Source organism: Carassius carassius, chromosome 32 (assembly GCF_963082965.1).
Source record: "Carassius carassius chromosome 32, fCarCar2.1, whole genome shotgun sequence".
Taxonomy (NCBI): Eukaryota; Metazoa; Chordata; class Actinopteri; order Cypriniformes; family Cyprinidae; genus Carassius; species Carassius carassius.
Genome location: NC_081786.1, coordinates 21,513,098 through 21,532,377, shown reverse-complemented (window position 1 = coordinate 21,532,377; position 19,280 = coordinate 21,513,098). Strand labels below are relative to the sequence as shown.

General features: G+C 40.1%; 1 protein-coding gene across 1 annotated transcript; it reads left to right on the top strand.

Annotated features, from left to right (window-relative positions):
- The first annotated feature begins 206 nt into the window (after positions 1-206).
- Positions 207-15,700, top strand: LOC132113390 (calpain-1 catalytic subunit-like). The gene is made up of 23 exons (XM_059521172.1): positions 207-251; positions 6,241-6,291; positions 8,263-8,523; positions 8,849-8,921; positions 9,250-9,368; positions 9,492-9,625; positions 9,811-9,985; positions 10,373-10,438; positions 10,941-11,026; positions 11,215-11,286; positions 11,371-11,531; positions 11,604-11,764; positions 11,873-11,884; positions 12,051-12,256; positions 12,343-12,400; positions 13,144-13,212; positions 13,319-13,376; positions 13,479-13,540; positions 13,701-13,769; positions 13,898-13,976; positions 14,220-14,336; positions 14,454-14,506; positions 14,613-15,700. The coding sequence occupies exons 1-23, from the start codon at positions 207-209 to the stop codon at positions 14,637-14,639; spliced, it is 2,214 nt and encodes a 737-aa protein (XP_059377155.1). The 3' UTR covers positions 14,640-15,700.
- Positions 15,701-19,280: the final 3,580 nt, after the last annotated feature.

Here is a 19,280-nt window from a genome sequence, read left to right as displayed (position 1 = left end):
CCCCCTTTGACTCGGGGCTCATGTGGGAAAGACCAGAGCCGCCGTCTCACCATGGCAGATGGAGAAAGCCTGCGCCACTGCCCATGATGGCCGCAGGTCCAGAGCCACAGCACAAGATGGCCGCCAACCCAGCGACGCTACGGTGCATGGCCACCAACCCCGCACCACGAGGCAAGATGGAAGCCAGCCTCACACCACAGTACAGGATGGCCGCCAGCTCAGTGCCACGAGGCAACATGACCGCCAACCCAGTACCACGAAGCAAGACGGCCGCCAGGCCAGCACCACAGCACAAGATGGCCATCAACCCAGCGCCACGAGGCAATATGGACGCCAACACAACGCCACAGCACAAAGTGGTCACCAGTCCAGCGCCACGGTGCAAGATGGCTGCCAGCTCAGCGCCAACGCCCAAGATGGCCGCTGACACATTTCTCGATTACTTCGATATGCTGTCAAAGATCCTAGAGATTCCCAAAATGGTTCACTTCATGGCTGCTGAGCCAGCGCCACAGCCCAAGATGGCCGCCAGCCCAGCATCACCGCACCGGGTGGTCGCCAGCCCAGCACCACAGCACAAGATGGCCACTAACCCAGCGCCAATGCCCAAGATGGCCACCGGTCCAGCACCACAACCCAAGAGGGCTCCCTGTCCAGAGTCATGGCCCAAGATGACTGCTTGCCCAGCGCCGCTGCACAGGATGACAGTCACAGCTGACTCTCTGGAGTCGAGTCAGGTTCCAGTTGACCCTCCAGAGTCAAGTCAAGTTCCAGTGAACTCTCCAGAGTCGAGTCAGGTTCCAGTTGACCCTCCAGAGTCGAGTCAGGTTCCAGTTGACCCTCCAGAGTCGAGTCAGGTGTTCGTGGACCCTTCAGAGTCAGGGCTAGTCACCGATGATCCTCCAGAGTCAGGGCTAGTCACCGCTGACCCTCCAGAGCCAGGGCTAGTCACCGCTGACCCTCCAGAGCCAGGGCTAGTCACCGCTGACCTTCCAGAGTCAGGGCTAGTCACCGCTGACCCTCCAGAGCCAGGGCTAGTCACCGATGATCCTCCAGAGTCAGGGCTAGTCACCGCTGACCCTCCAGAGCCAGGGCTAGTCACCGCTGACCCTCCAGAGCCAGGGCTAGTCACCGCTGACCTTCCAGAGTCAGGGCTAGTCACCGCTGACCTTCCAGAGTCAGGGCTAGTCACCGATGACCTTCCAGAGTCAGGGCTAGTCACCGATGATCCTCCAGAGCATTGGTTCCCAACCTGGGGTCCGCGCCCCCCTCAGGGGTGCGCCAGAGTTCACAGCGGATATGCTTTGAGGTGAATAAAGATGCATAAAATGTTCTACTAATAATATTATATAAAAATATTTTTTCAAATTTAAAAAAAAAATAATATGCTAATAATGCCGATTTCAATTACAATTTCGTTATTTCAAATGTAGGCGCGTTGCGCGTGGCAAGCGCGCTCATAATGTAAGAGATGCCGGCACGACCACAACAGTGCCCAACATCAATTGCATAATCCAAGCGGAACGAAACTGCTCGTTATTGTGTGGTTGACTGCCCGTTTATCAATTTGGACCAGTGCAGCGCGAGCCGATCGTTATCATGCGACGCTGTTACTACACAGCTCTAATAAGAGATCCAGTAAAGAAATCATTTGAATTTGCCACAGAAGTAATAACATCGCTGCGAGATCTAGAGAGAAACATTCACATTTCTCCGTTATTAACGGATCAAACAGCACATGGAAACCAGGAAGAAACATTGTGTCGTGAATGAACTATCCAGTGTCCAGATCTGCAACATTCACCATGGATTTACTGTAGTAACACTAACTGCAACCATGAAAGTTTGGCAGGAATAGTAGGCTATAATGCCTTCAAGTAACATTACGTCGGTTTTATTTTGACATTATGAATACAATTGCTGCCCTCAAATGTTAATCTGAAATAAAATTAACCTTGGTTTATAACCACTACAATATTTAATTTTTTCCAAGAAGCTGTTTTGTTTTATATGCTCATAAGAAGAATCAATTATATCTCCAGAATTACTCAAAGTAAAAAATATCACACTTTATTATGTTAGTTTTAATATATAAAAAAAAAGAAATCAGGGAAATTTCTCTGGCATTTCTTTCATTTTGCTGTATCAAAAACGTACTGAACTGTACCGTGACACAAGTGTATCGTATCGAAACGAACCGTGAATTTTGTGAACCGTTACAATATATATATTAGTGCTGGGAAAAAAATTAATCACATCCATAATAAAAGTTTGTGTTTGCATAATATATGTGTGTGAACTGTTTTAATTATTTTGTATATAAATACACGCATATGCATGTATTAATTTAAATTTTTTTTGCATGTATATACTGTATATACATTTATACATAATTTCTATTATATATAAATATAAATAATTTATATATAAATAAATAAAAATATTAAATATATACATGCATATGTGTGTATTTATATATACAAAATAATTATACACAGTACACACATATATATTATGCAAACACAAACTTTTATTTTGGATGCAATTAATTTTTTCCCAGCACTAATATATATATATGGGGGGGGGGGGGGGGGTGTCACGGATTGTTAAATATGTACATGGGGGGGGCCCCAAGGAAAAAGGTTGGGAACCACTGCTCCAGAGTCAGGGCTAGTCGCCGCTGACCCTCCAGAGTCAGGGCTAGTCAGCGCTGACCCTCCAAAGTCAGGGCTAGTCACCGCTGACCTTCCAGAGTCAGGGCTAGTTACCGCTGACCTTCCAGAGTCAGGGCTAGTCAATGATGACCTTCCAGAGCCAGGGCTAGGTACCATGGACTTTCCAGAGACAAGGCTGGTCACCGTTGACCTTTCAGAGTCAAGTCAAGTCACTGGTGATCTTCAAGGACTGTGTCAAGTCACGGGTGATCTTCAAGGAATGAGTCAAGTCACGGGTGATTTTCAAGGACAGAGTCAAGTCACAGGTGATCTTCTAGGACTGTGTCAAGTCACTGGTGATCTTCAAGGACTGTGTCAAGTCACAGGTGATTTTCAAGGACGGAGTCAAGTCACGGGTGATCTTCTAGGACTGAGTCAAGTCACTGGAGATCTTCATGTACAAGTGCAAGTCACCGATGGTCTTCATGAACAAATGCCAGTCACTAATGACCTTCGCTAGCAGAGTCAGGCCAGCACCGATCTTCTGGAGTCCAGTAAAGACACCCGGGGATTACCAGAGTTTCGTCGTCCCGTTGGTCCGGCCGAACGGAGGTCTGCTCCGCCTTGGAGGGCTCTCGTCCTGACCACATGGCTGTGGTGGTCTTCTGCTCCGCCCTGGGGGACTTCCGCCCTGACCACACTGTTGTGGTGGTCTTCTGCTCCGCCCTGGGGGGCTTTCGCCCTGACCACACGGTTGTGGTGGTCTTCCGCTCCGCCCTGGAGGACTCTGGCTTCGATCACAAGGACGTGGTGGTCTTCTGCTCCGCCCTGGGGGGCTCTCACCCTGACTACACGGTTGTGGTGGTCTTCTGCCCTGCCCTGGAGGACTCTGACCTCGACCACAAGGACGTGGTGGTCTTCTGCTCCGCCCTGGGGGGGCTTCATGTTGGTTTTTGTTTTTTGGTGTTCACTCCTGTCCCTGTTCCTCTCTGTCAGTCTGGCCCTCCGTCCCTCCCCCTCAACCTCCTCCGGTCCTCCTCCCTCCTGGTCTCCCTGTTTTGTGTTTACATTCTGGTGCCTGTTCCCCATGTTTTTCTTTTCTGGCCCTCCGTCCCTCTCCCTGAGCCTCCACCTGTCCGCCTCCCTCCTGGTCTCTGTTTTGTGTCTGTCGTGGAGCGTCTGGGAGCCACTCCGTAGAGGGGGGGGGGGTACTGTCACAGTGTCTGGGTTGTGTTCCCTGGGTTTCCACTAGGTGTCCTCCTTTCCCACGGTGTCTGTCACCTTATCACTTCCTGTTCCCTTATTTGGTCACCTTCCTCCTTGTTTGAGTTAATTGATTGTTCCCCACCTGTCTTCAGTTCCCTCATCATCCTTCTGTGTATTTATACCCGGTCTGTCTGAGTCTGTGTCACGGAGTCCTTGTCTAATGTTTGATGATATCCGTAGTCTTGCAATTTCCGTGTGTTCTGTTCTCTTTCATGTTGTTTGGATACTCTGGTTTTGACCGTGCCTGGACTGTTTACCCTTTTGGATTTGCCCTCAATAAAACATCATACCTGCACTTGGATCTCTCCTTGTTTCCTGTATCACCGCCCGTGACAGATATCCTGTTAACACGTGTCTTGTTAGTTTGGTTTATTTACCAATACTTTATATTTTAGGCAGTTGGGCTGCACGATAAATCACATGCGATATTTAATTTATCTTGTCAGTAAAGCCGGTTGTGTAATCAGCGGTAATTCTCCATCACCTGCGCGCTTTCACAAGGAGAAGCATTAGCGTTCTGTAGGACATCAAAGTCCTCTGATTACACAACCAGCTTTACTGACAAGATGCGCATTAAATATCACACAAAGGGAATGTTTCTGTCACCAACTAACAAAATATTTAAGACCAATTACCTGAGATCGTCCGGGATTTTCCTGCTGACGCTGGCTATCCATCTTCACACTAGAGGCTGACATTGATTGTAAACAAAATCACTATCACGTGATTGGGACGGGGCGGGAAAAAATGTTGGTGGGACCTGGAATCGTAATAACACTTTGATCCCCAACTTTCTACAAAAAATATAGCCTACCTTTTAAATAAATAAAGTATAAACTGTACTCAACTGAACTCAATTGTACTCACCCTGTGTCTTTATGCTCTCCTCCTGTTTGCTTTGGTGTGGCTGGTAAAGGACAGATCGGTAACGGCTGGTCTATGTGGTAATACAGTAGCCTACATCGGGGAGTACATCCAAAAGCCCACCTATCATTCATAGACCTCAAATATAGCTTTTCATCGAAAATATGTACGTAGTAATAACTTTATATGGCCGCCAATCTAATGTTGACCTAAAGAAATGTGCACTATTGAAGTGTGTGTGGACACTGAACAGCAGGACAGATGGAGGCAGTGCTATCACTTGCTTTTAAAATGTGAACTTGAGCCAGAAACTCCATGTATGAAAAATAAATCTATAGAGAGTGCCACTCTCAGAGTGCAATTTCTATGCTCAAATGAAAAAAAAAATAAAATAGAAAACGTGTGTGAAATGCACAATGTGCATTGTTTAAGAATTGCTTTCAGTTCAATTAAAAAAAGTGGCCGTGCTTTGATCTGTGCTGTATTTTTTCACTGTAACTGACAGATTCCTGCTGAAAAAACAAAAATAAATACAACATATATGGGAAAGGGAGAGATCGTGAGTCATTCCGGGAAATGGGAGGGGATTTCCCCCCAGTTTTTTTCGTGGGATTGGGACGGGAGAGATTTGAAAATCCACTCCCGTGTCACCATCACCCTCTACTTTATACACACACACCTGCCACAGCAGCCACGAGTTGCATTGGATTGACGTCAGCTCCCCCTTGGACTGATTGGCTAGAGGCGCAGCTGTCAATCTAGAACTTGCAGGGCCAATGGTGACGCTGAAGCCTGCTATGATTTACATGAAACTCAAACTGCAACTTTTAGAAACGCAAGCGCAGAACATGGAAACAAAAGCAAAGGGGAAAAAAACACAAGCACACAAAAAAATTACATATGAGCAGGAAACCTGATTTTGTTTGAGATTTGGACAATTTTGAATTCATGTTTCAGTTTTGTGCAATAGAATTTTAAATGCGTTTACATTTTTGATTTACGCTTATTATTTTCCGATCCATGACTGCGCTTTTTGTTATTTAAAAAAACTGCATTTGTTTTTCGGTTTTGTGCGTTATTATTTTACACGTGTTTTTAAATATTTGATCTTTGCTTGTTATTTTTCGCTCTGTGACTGCAATACATTTGGCGGGATTATAATCCCATAACAAACTGCATACATTTTATAATGCTGCCACAGATATAATCTCTGCACATCTTGCCAATTTTTGTTTCTTCTGAGGGGGAATATAATAATGTGCATGCTGTGAAACATGTTGGCCAACATTTCTTTTTTTTTCTGTGGTAAATGTGAAGGATTTTATTTTCTCAGAATGACAAAGACTTTTCTGCCAATCACTTCTTTGTTAATAAACCCATAAGATGGGAGTTGGGTGGGGCTTCTGCTTTTTTAAAAGATTGAAGTAGGGCAAACGTATGTAAAAGCCACTCACAGACAGAGAAGACAACCAGGCTTTTGGGTAAACTTTTTTGTTCCAGTCATTTGGTACGTTTACATTTTATTAATTTCAGTGCAATGAGTTAAAGTTCATTAGACTAATAGGAATGGATGGTATATTTTACTTGTAGATACAAACTACTTGGTTGAAAACACACTTTATACTAATGAAAACTGATTGAATTGTATAAATGCACGTATGAATTTAATTACTTTTTTATTATTCTGTAATCTTTGCAAAGTAAAGTACTTGTGTGCTGGTGTAAATTTACTATAAATTTCTGTAAGAAGTTATTACACAGTGTGTGCATAGCTGAAGCATAAACATTAGAATATGCAACTAACAGTAGATAAAATGTATACTACTGTATGAATGCAGTGTAAGTTGCTTTGGATAAAAGCTTCAAATGCCAAATGTAAGTGAAATGTAAATGTTAACAGAAAATCAATAATATTATGGAATTTGTTTAGCTTTAACAGAAAATGTAGATGATTACAGTGACTTGTGAAAGTATTCATACCCTTTCTTTCTTTTTTTTGTTATGAAGCAGCCTTATGTGAAACTGCCTTACCCTTATTCATACCCCTTGACACAAAATATTTAGCTAAAGAACTTTAACAGCCTCAAGTCTTTTTGGGTATGACGTGACAAGCATTGCACATCAGCATTTGGCAATTATCTGCAATTCTTCTCCTCACCTCTTCACCTCTCATGTTCTGTCAGGTTGGATGGGGGCAGATGCACATTTTCAGCTTTCTTCTTCTATTCCAGAGCATTTACATCTTATAAATGCTCTGGAATAGGTTTTCATGAAGGTTATCTGCAATGAGTGTTCCGTTTACTCTGACGAGTCCCTCAGTCCCTGCCACTGAAAAACAGCCCCACATTATGAGGCTGCTACCAGCACACTTTGCTTTTTGGATGATACTCTGCAGGTGATGAACAGAGCTGGTTTACTTCTAACATGATGCTTAGAATAGTGGTTAATCAGACCAGAGAATTTTGTTTCTCAAGAGTCTGTGGGTCCTTTAGGTGCTTTTTTTTTCATGTTTCATGTTTCATGTTCATGTTCATTTTCATGTGAAGAGAGGATTGAGTCTTGCCACACAGCCATAAAGCCCAGATTGGTGGAGTGTTGGAGTGATGTTTGTCCTTCTGTAGATTCTCCTATCTCCACGTATGATCATGGAGCTCAACTAGAGTGATCATCAGCTTCTTGTTCACCACTTTAACCAAAACCCTCCTCCATCAGTTGCTCAGTTTGGCCAGGAGGCCAGCTCTAGGAAGAGTTCTAGTTATTTCAAACTTCTTCCTTTGAGGGTAACATAGACTACATGCTTCAGTGAAGCAGATTTTTTTTCACCTGAACTTTCCCCCCCATGTGTTGCTTGACACAAACATGTTTCTAAGCTTTACAGGCAGTTCTTTTGACCTCAGGGCTTGATGATTGCTCTAATATGTATTATCAGCTGTTAGACCTTTTATTTTGAGGAGTGTGTTCCTTTTCAAATCATGCCAATTCAATAGAACTTGCTATGGGTTAACTTTACTTGAAGTGTAGTAACATGAGCTAAATTTCAACTGTCCCAGAAAAGGGTATGAATAATTATGCAATTGAATCATTTTTTTATTTTTTATAAGTTAGTAAATTGTTTTTTTATTTATTATTTTACCATTATGGTGTATGAGTGCAGATTGATGTGGGGAAAAAGCAGTTAAACATAAGGCAACGACATAACAAAATGTGAAAAAAATGAAGAGGTATGAATACTTTCACAAGGCACTGTATAACAAAAGACTAGAACAGCAAGACATGCAAGTCTGCTGTCAGGGTATATACACCTCTTAAATGATTTTAAAATGAAGATCAACAGCTTGGGGCTGGGATTTCTGGCGACAGGGAATGTCATGTGGCAAATTTGCTGGACATGAATGTGACAGAGGTAACTTTTTCACAGCATTATAATATATTTGTACTGTTATTGTCTTTTCCCTCTTAAAAAAATTAATAAATCCAGATAGATTTCAAAATGCCTCCTCCAGCGGTTCCCCATGGCATGTGCTTAAAAGTTATAAACAACCGCAACATGAAGGGTGGCATGGGCTCTGAAACAAATCCTCTGAAGTTCATGGATCAGGACTACAACGTTTTACAAGACTACAGTCTCAAGACAAGACAGAGATTTGTTGACGAGTTTTTCCCACCTGATCCCCGTTCTATTGGTGAAGGGCTGCTGGAGCCAGATGATATGGCCAGGGTGGAGTGGATAAGACCAACGGTATGTAGGCAGACCTGTGTTTTGCTTGAGGCATTTGGCAGGTGTGTTCTGACAATGTTGCTCAACATTGTAGAAGGAGTGTAAAACATAACATTTTGTTGAAAGCTAAAAGAGTCTTATTTAAAAGTCAGCTGACTGTGACAAGCTAAATGCTTAAAAAAACATAATAAACTTGATCTGTAGTTACATATTACAGCAGATTATGGTCCTTTTCAGAAAAATGAAAAATAGAAAGGAATTATTAAAACACCATCATTGAAAATATCCTTTTCACAGATTGGATCAGATGACCAATAACGAAGGTGTATTACTTATTATCTTTCAGGTATTGTGTCCAAATGCAGCTGAATTGATTGTAGAGACAGTGTCCAGGTTTGACTATGCCCAAGGAAGAGTAGGTATGTCTGGGTAACCACAAAATTGATGTTTTAACCCACATGTCCAGCAACACACTTGCCAAGAGGTTTCTAGTGAATCAGACACTGATTGGCTGGTTCAGGTGCATGCGTTTAATTAGGGCTGGAGCTAAACAGGAGGAGGTTTGGACACCCCTGCGATCAGACAAATTATGAATACAAATTTGGTTGCCCTAGGAAATTTTTACACCATTTTGAATTATAATAATTAAAAAAATTCAGATGTGAGTTGAGATAAGAAAGATACAGTATCAAATTCACTGTGGCAACTGGTGTTTTTTCCCCTTCTTCTTCTTCTTCTTCTTCTTAGGCAATTGTTGGTTTCTGGCCTCTGTTGGGGCTCTAACATTTCAAACCAAATTATTACAAAAGGTCATTCCAGATGGACAATCATTCAGCCACAATTATACTGGTTTATTTCACTTCAGAGTAAGTTCCTATCTTTTCCATGTCATAACTGACAGCATCAAAACAGCAAGCCATAACACTTCCTGTTTTGTGTTTCATTGTATCAGTTGTTCTATCACATTTTTTTCTAACATAAATTTACAGTTCTGGCGGTTTGGAAACTGGTACGATGTTGTGATTGATGACAAACTGCCGACGATCGGCCGCCAGCTGATTTTTGTGAAATCAAAAACATTTAATGAGTTCTGGCCTGCCTTGCTGGAGAAAGCCTATGCCAAGTAAGTGCATGTACATCTTTTTCTGTGACTTTATAAAGTCTCATCAATAAAGCAAAACAACTGTGCTGGTGTATTCAATACAAGCACGGCTGTAATTGGACCTGTGCTTCATGTGCTGTGATTGTCCTCAAATATATGTTTGTTACACTATGGTAAATGATTTTGAGTTATAATGACTGTTACAGGCTGTGCGGCTCCTACGCTGACATGCATGCTGGTCGAGTATCTGAGGCCCTATTGGACTTTACTGGTGGGGTTCATATGCACTATGAACTGAAAACAGCTCCTACTGATCTGTGGGAGATAATGCACCGTGCTTACCAGTCAGGGGTCCTTATGGGTTGTGAAACTCCGGCAGGGGTAAGCAAAGAGTAATTATATCTTAAGCACATGGTCATGCTAAACTAAATACATAAATACAAATTATTTTTGTGATTCCTTTGATTGTATAGATTACATTTAAAGATGCTGTTATTTAGATGTTCACTATCTAGACCCCAAATTCCCCTACTTCAACCACACACACACACACACACTCTCTGCAAAACCCCTCCAATATATTATATTATAATATATATATTATAATATAATATAATATAATATTATAATATAATATATATAATAGTAATAATACTACTAATAAAATAAAATCCAATGTTAAAAAACTTTAACACTTGTGTGCCATCTTTAACACTTACACAGTGCCATCTGTCTCCTGATAATTTTTGTATGTTTCCACATAATCAGAATGAAGAACGATTACCAAATGGCATAGTTATGGGCCACGCTTACACCGTGACAAATGTTTACCAGGTAAGACTGCACAATTCAAGTCTCAAGTGCATCAGATAATGCCAAAAGATAGCAAGAATAATTAAATTAAAGTAACCCCCACCCCAATAAAAAAATTGTTTTATGAGTGTGATTGGGGTAGTCTTAATTAGCATTTGAGAGGAGGTAACCCTGACTCTATCCAGCTTTATTATTATATGTATTAAGATTAATTATTACTGTGTGAGGAACATATTAAGCATGGACTTTAACCACAGGTTGCTTCCGTGAAATTTTTCAGAATCCTTTCTAGACTTCACAAGCTTGTTCCTGTTACAAAATGTGTGGGAACTTGCTAGGAAAAATCAACATGCAACAAATAATTGAAAATAAGCATTTTTACTTTACAGTTTTTACTTTAACATAAGTATTGCAAAATTGTATTTTTTTTTTTTTGTCTATTAAAGATGCAATTTCAAATATTACAAATGTCTGCCACATTTATATACCACTACAAATTTGCAGTTGAAATCATGCTCAACAGGTCATGAGTGGTAGAAACCCAGTTAAACTGGTTAGATTGTTCAACCCTTGGGGAGACAGTGAATGGAACGGAGACTGGAGTGACAAGTAAGCTCTACTTTTATTCAACATTATAGTATATAAACAACTAGCAGAACAACTGACAACAAAAATATAAAACATAATTTCTTTTTCTGCAAAAAGCAAAGGAAAGTAGACATGCAGTCCTTAATTATAATTTTATAATTGTCAAAGTTATCTTTTGTCCTGGTGTTTATTTTGCATAATTCTTTCAGCTCACCTTTGTGGAACACAGTGAGCAAAGAGGACCACAAACAACTCCTAGTGAGTGAAAATGGAGAGTTCTGGTGAGCATGAACCATGTTTTTATGTACATGAAATGTACTAAAACATTTTGTCTAGGATAATTTTATTTATATATTTTTTTGCAGGATGTCAATGAACGATTTCCGTAGAACATTTGACAACATGGATATCTGCTGTATCTGTCCTGATTTTCTGGAAGGGAAGTCTGCTTGTCACTGGATTTCCAAGTACCACCATGGCAGCTGGGTTTCTGGGAGCACAGACGGAGGCGGCATAAGTTATACAGGTGCTTTTCCTAAATTATAAAGCTGGTTATGAAATCAAATCTGCTTCTAAAACCCCTCTTCTGTGACTTTAGACAGCTTCTGTAAAAACCCCCAGTTTTGGCTGAAGATTAAAGAGTTGGATAAGGCCTGTGAACAGGGCCAGAATAATGTTCTGGTGACTCTCATACAGAAACCAGACAAAAGACACAGACGCCGCTCTGCACACCATGGCATTGGCTTCTACGTGTTTGCGGTCAGTGTTAACAAAAAAAGCATTAAAAATATTTGTATTGTACGTGTATAATTTCTTTGTGTTTGAAGTGTAATCTTTAATTTTTTATTTTATTTTGAACTTTCACAGATTCCACCTGAGGCAAGTGAAATATAAATGATATCACAGTTTCTTGTGTTAATCACATTGGTTTAAAAAAATGCACTGTGTATTTCAGGTTGTATCAATACATATCACATAAATTGTTATACCTTTCTGACTCATTCAATTTGCATGTTCAAGGAAATTTTGTATCATTATCTATTAGATGAGATCTGAGGGAAAGTTTGGACCAAGCTTTTTCCATGGAAGAAAGCCTGTGGTAACAAGCGAGCCCTTTCAATGTGCAAGACAGGTGATGAAATTCTTCAGGCTGGAGCCCGGAGAGTATCTCATCGTACCATCCACATACCAGCCCAAAATGAAAGGAGAATTCATCCTGTCCATTTTCTGCAAAAATGAGATCCACATTCAGTAAGTTCCATGAAGGGCCGACAGACTGACCTTTTTTATTTATGCTTGAAAAAATGTGGTTACTTTTTAATTGTATTTTTTTTTAGAAAGGACACAGAAAGAATGGAGAAAGATTTTCTTGTGGATCTTTTAGACGGGTCTGAGGTAATAATACACATAATCATTGTGTAAAATGCAATTAGATAATTACACACTGAAATAGTTCATCTTTCAGCAAATCTGCAATTATGGGCAGCTAAATCCTGTTTTTGCTATTGCACCTATAAGATGGAAATAAAACCATCTATTATAACTCAGCTTTAAGGACTCTAGCATGATGTTGGATATGACAATATTAATGTACTGTATTTAGTCTTGGCAGAATAGATCTGCTACGCTGCTGCTGTTGGTTATTGCTGTAGTTGTAGATTATTGCTGCTACTGCAAACAAGTACAGGGACATGCTACTGCCATTGCATATGGCGATACGGTGCAATGAGTATTTAAGAAATACTGCTGATGCACAAATAGCATATAAAATAACCCATAGCAGATCTATACAGGTAGAGCTGGGGAAGTTGGAGGGATGCAGAGAAAGCTTGCTGCAGGAATCTCTAGTGATTACTAGCCAGCCTTATAAATGCATGGCAGTAAGCTCTTTGGGTGCATATGGAACATGAACAAATCAACTTGTGCCAAGTTGTTTATCTCCCTGAATATCATCAATTGTATTAGCAACCCATCAGTCTGCACCATCTACAGTTTTATGACTAAACTATGCATTCATTCATTCATTCATTCATTCATTTGTGTGTGTGTGTGTGTGTGTGTGTATGTAACTTATGAAACAGTTCAGATCTAGTTGCCATTTTAGCAGTTTTATCTTCATTATCTTTTCACACGTCCAGGTCCATTACACTGAAGAGGTGGATGAAAGATCAAAAACTAAAGCACTGTTTCGGCAATATTCTGATCAAGTAAATATGAAGCTAATATATTATCAAAAATTACATTAAAAACCACTGCTGCTGTGCTTAGCAATATAACAAGCTTCAAGCTCTTTAATGTCTTCTTTGGAAACAGTATCAAGTTGTTGATGCTGAGAAGCTTCAAAGGCTTCTCCATGAAAACCTACTTGGAGGTGAGTGTTTTAAAAATCCTGTCCATTCTATGTGAAATATACTGTCTGTAGCTAGTTTTTAAAAATCTTATAAATGTATCTTTTGTGGCTTATACCTTTTAGGGCATAAAAACCCTGAAGGATTTGGCCTGGATTCCTGTAGAAGTATAATAGCCATGTCAGATGTATCCTTTATTCTTTAAGAATGTCATTTAATAATAAGTAATGTAAAAATAATTTGTTGAATGATGATGATTTATATCCAGGTTTAGCTTGTATTTGCAGTCATATTGTAAAGAAACTACAAACTCTATAAATATTCCATGACTGTAACAATAAAAATAGTTAAATGTTACTGGAAGACTCCTCGGACCAGAGTTCATTCGTCTTTGGAACCGTATTTTGACATACAAGGTGAGTGGATTCGAGTCCAGAATTTAGCTATGGATTTTTATTGTATTTAGACAAGTAATGTAGTTATGTATTTAGTTATTACGTTTTTATCAAGAACATTTTTTCAAAGTGTTTTTTTTTTTTCACAGAATATCTTCTATAGCGTGGATTCTTCCAGAGATGGTGTTCTGTCATTCAGCGAACTGCAAAATGCATTAGAGAAAACAGGTTGAGACAGTTTATGCTTTGCTTTGGTGAACTGTTGTTGAAAATATCGTAATTTCCTAGTAGTACTCAATATTTGCATTACCTTTAATATCACAGTAAATAAATAATCACATTCACAGCCTGCATAATAATGACCAATAAAACTGAACACAGAGATATCAATATAATATTGATATTGATATAACATGTTCATTCACACATTGCATACTGTATTTACTGTACGCCATGGTTCTTATACCCTAGGATTGCATCTAAATGAAGACATCCTAAATCTCATGTTTGTGCGGTACAGTGGGGCTACTGAACAGATCTCTCTGGAGGGTTTCATATGCCTTGTCATGCGTTTGAATTGTGTGGCCAGTGAGTAGGACTCCAGTGCAGTGGACAGAAACTACATATAAGTTTTTGTTCCATCCTTTCATGCTCATGAGCTACATACTCCTAAGAATTATGAACAGTCTTTATTCTTTTCATCAGGAATATTCCAGAGACTGTGTGAAAATGGAAAGATTACTCTTGATGAGAGTGAGGTAATTCTTGTGTATTTTTTATTATATATATATATAATTTCCAAACACATACACTTGCTTAATAGTTCCTAGATTTACAACCTGTGTCTGTGTATCTGTGTTTTAGTGGATAGGGCTCACCATGTACTCATGAAGGAATGACTGCTAGCCAGGAGGTTTACCAACATATGCAAGAAGCAGTGCGAAAAGAAAACATCAGCTTGGTGATAAAAAAAAACAGCGATTTAGGCAATCTAAACATGTCTCGTCTTTTTTTAAATTCCTTTTTTTTTCTATATCAAACTGATAAATTGTGATTGTTATATTATGTCCTGTCCTTTTATCCCTCTATTAAAATGCTTTTCTCTTTTTCTTAAAATTCATTTAATATACCAATTTTATATGATCAAACTGTTTGTAGTAATTGCAAAAAAAATCTGTCTATTTTCCATTTTCGAAAAGTTCTGCATGTTATCTATGTATTTCTCATTGTATACACTTGTAGTCACTGTTGGTGTAAAGTAAAGCATATTCAAGCAGATGCTATTTTAAAGTTCTGATATTCTTGTGATTGTCAAGTAGGAATATTTCTCAACACAACATCGTATAAGGGGACTTTAGGCCACATGTAGGTCTACAATACATGGAAAGATCTATCTATTTGCAGTCATTTTCATCTAAATGACAGATGCTTTGGCTCCCGCAGAACTTTGAAACATAATTTACATGCCAGGAAATGTGTTTTGGTGTCAGTTTGTGACCATTTTTGTCTGATATCAGCCACATTGATAATATCCACAAAAGAGAAAATATTCAGCTGTCTTTTGAACTTTTCTTACAGTATGTATACTATACTCTATTTTTTAGATATAAACTATTAATTTTAAAAACACTTGAATGAAAATTGTTCTTATTGTATGAATAGCTATATGGTTTTAATTACTTTGTCTTTAGCCTGCAAATTTAGTGCTTTAGTGTAAGCATTACTTTTTCAATTAGTAATATTTTCAACTTAAAAAAGTAAATATTAAAATAATGTGGTTATTTCAATATGTTGTAATTTCTTATTTTGTAAATGAACACAAAATAATCAATACACTGAGATTTTATACATTACAGTCTCATTTTCATATATGATAAAAATTAAATATGTTTGCTTGTTGCCTACGGTCTGTTGCCAGTGTTGTTTTGCTATAAACTTCTTAAGAATTATCTGATGGACACAAATTGTCACAAATTATGAAACATTCAAAAGCATTCAAAGTGGTTCACTGGTTGTGCTATTCCTTAATGTGCAGTTACATTTACCTTTGCTCGTAAATAGATTTCATTTAGTCAGTCCTGACAGTGTCATAAAATATTTTAGTGTTTATCTTAGTGTTTCATGGGGGTGTTTGTATAAGTGAAAGGCAAATGTTGGACTGTTACCTACTTTAGTCAGTCTTTCAAGAGATCGAGTTTGGAATGTTGTAATTCTGGACCATGAAATCACATACTGTACAGTAGGTGTGAGGCATCTGAATATTCTTTACACACTGACATGATTAACCTCATGAAGTCGACTGAATGGCAGGAAAAAAAATCTCTACACAAGTAAGGGGTGCAAGGAAAGGAACAAAACCAGACACAGGGAGAAAAAAATAAAAATAAAAGTATTTTTCTGTAACTTTCTGACCAACCAGTTCCTTGGAGGTGTGATGTACTGTATATAAGTTTAATTAATTAATTTTAACTAACCAATTTTCAAAAATGAATGCATTCATTTTGTGTGTGTGTGTGTTAAAACATGATTAATTGAAGAACACTAGATAAGCTTTAAAAAGTTGTAACTATTTATTTATTTATTTATTATTATTATTATTATTTTACTTTTGCTTCATTGTATTGATGCTTGAGTATTATAACAATGTGTAAAAGAGAGACAGGATAATATGAAAGTAGAGTCACATCTCAATTCAGGTAAATAACTTTAACTTTTTAAATATCAAATTTGTTTGTATATTTTGATGAAGGTTCTCCTACTAAACCTGTGAAGTTCAGGGGTCAGGACAATCAGAAGCTGATCCAGAAATCTGTGATGGAATGATAAGATGGATTCAATTGCAAGTAAAAGTGAGTTTATTGGTAAATGCAGGAACAGAGATGATGCTCCTAATAATTTACAGAACTCTTTCCAAAATTTGGACACAAATTGGGACCCCTGGACGAAGGTGTGAGCGGAGGGGAAAGCGACTTCTGAATCCAGACTCTGAAAAATTGGTGGCTGGTACCCTAGACTACACTCAAACGGAGGGAGGCCCGTGGATGACACTGGTAATGATTTATGTGCAAAATTCAAATCTCCAAATCTTGGTTGGCTCGCTCTGTCTGACCATTGCTCTGGGGATGGTAACCAGAAAGACAGACTGACTATAGCTCCTAATAATTTACAGAATTCTTTCCAAAATTTGGACACAAATTGGGACCCCCTGTCAGAGACCACGTCCATCGGGAGGCCATGTAAAAGAAAGACGTGGTTCACAACAGTCACCACAGTCTCCTTGGCTGAAGGTAATTTGGGCAAGGGAATAAAATGTGCTGCCTTCGAGAACTGGTCCACTACTGATAAAACAACTGTCATGCCATTAGAGGGCGGGAGGGCGGTGAAAAGATTTAGTGCAATGTGGGACCAGGGTCTCAAAGGGACAGACAGTGAATGAAGTAACCCATCTGGAGGTCGGTTAGATGTCTTACCAATGGCACAACTGAGCAAGCCAAAACAAAACTGCATTTGTCGCGAGCCATTAATGGCCACCAGAATCATTGCTAGTCCGATTTACTCCTGGATGTCAAGCATTGTTGGTGCAATGACCCCATTCAATGACTTCGGACAGTAACTCCTCGGGTACAAACAATCGACCCGGTGGGCAACCGGGCCGAGGCATTACCCCTTCTAAGGCCGTCTTGACCTTCAATTCGACCTCCCATGTGAGTGTGGAGATAGTTATCTTCTCAGGCAAAATGCACTCGGGAGTAACCGGGTGTTCGGATGGATCAAAAATGCGAGATATAGAATCGGGTTTGATGTTTTTGGTCCCGGGGCGGTACGAGAGAGAAAAGTCAAAATGTCCGAAAAAAGTGCCCATCGAGCCTGCCTGGAGTTGAGTCTTTTAGCAGATCTAATATATTCAAGGTTCTTATGATTGGTCCAAATGATAAAAGGTACCCCCGACCCTTCTAACCAATGACGCCACTCTTCCAACGATAACTTGACGACCAACAACTTTCTGTTACCAATGTCATAATTACGTTCAGCAGGTGATAAACGGAGGGACCAAAACGCACAAGGGTGCATCTTGTCATCTGAGGAAGAACGTTGGGATAGAACTGCGTCTACACCCATCTCTGACGTGTCGACCTCCACCACAAACTGACGTGAGGGATCACGGGCGACTGAGATAGGAGCCGTAACGAAGCATCTTTTGAAGTTGACAAATACAGCCTGGGCTGTATCGGACCACCTGAACGTCGTTCTGGGGGAAGTCAAGGCAGTCAGAGGCGCAACTAGTTGGCTGAAGTTGCGAATGAAATGCCGATAGAAGTTGGCGAACCCCAGAAACCTCTGAAGGCCTTACGGGCATCTGGACTTGGCCAATCTACCACAGCCTTAACCTTGTCAGGATCCATACGCACTCCCTCAGAATAGACAATGTAACCTAGAAAAGGAACAGGAAAAGCGCATTTCTCCGCCTTGACAAAAAGCCCATTTTCTAGCAACCTCTGAAGCACTCGTCTGACGTGTTGAACGTGTTCCTGGAGAGATGAAGAAAAAAATCAAAATGTCATGCAGGTAGGCATATATGAACTGATCTACCATGTCTCTCAATACATCATTGACGAGTGCCTGGAAAACCGCTGTAGCGTTGGATAGCCCAAAGGGCATAACCAAGTATTCAAAATGGCCCCTAGGGGTGTTAAATGTGGTTTTCCACTCATCCCCCATCCTGATGCGAAGCAAATGATAGGCGTTACGTAAGTCCAATTTTGTGAAGACAGATGCTCCCTGCAATCTCTCGAAAGCTTAAGACATCAACAGAAAAGGATAAGTATTCTTTACCGTGATGTTGCTCAACTCTCGGTAATCAATACAAGGTTGCAGAGAACCATCCTTCTTCCCCACAAAAAAGAATCCCACCCCCGCAGGATAAGAGGAAGGGCGGATGGATCTGGAGGCTAGAGAATCAGAAATATATTTCTCCATGGCCTCCCTTCCTGGAAGAGAAACTGAGTAAAGCTTGCCCTTAGGCGGAGACTTACCAGGGAGTAAATCTATAGCACAGTCATAGGGATGATGCAGAGGAAGAGAAGCTGCACGGGACTTACTGAACACTTCTTTCAGGTCGCGGTACTCTGAGGGCACGTTAGATAAATTCACCGCCTCCTTCTGCAAAACAGAACAAGACACAGACGGAGAGGCAGACACAAGACAAGACTCATGACATTGAGTACTCTATGATGAAACAGAATTGTATCCCCAGTCAATCCTTGGACTATGCTGAACCAGCCAAGGGTGACAGAGGAGGATGGGAGTCAGGGGTGAGTCCAAGAGGAGAAATGATATAGATTCTGAGTGATTGCCAGATGTGATGAGTGTAAGAGACTTGGTAGAAAAGGTTATGGTGGGGAGTTCCTGACCGTTAAGGAAATTAACGGAAATGTTGTTCTTAAGTGGAGTGATGGGAATTCCAAGAGTTAGTGCTGGTGACCGGTCCATGAAGTTACCTTCCGCTCCTGAGTCCAAGAGTGCTTGACAGAT

Coding starts and splice junctions, on each gene's coding strand:
- LOC132113390 (XM_059521172.1), top strand. CDS start 207: ATGGCCGCCAGCTCAGTGCCACGAGGCAACATGACCGCCAACCCA. Junction 11,027..11,214: donor AACGGAGACTGGAGTGACAA/GTAAGCTCTACT, acceptor TAATTCTTTCAG/CTCACCTTTGTGGAACACAG. Junction 13,377..13,478: donor CCATGAAAACCTACTTGGAG/GTGAGTGTTTTA, acceptor TATACCTTTTAG/GGCATAAAAACCCTGAAGGA.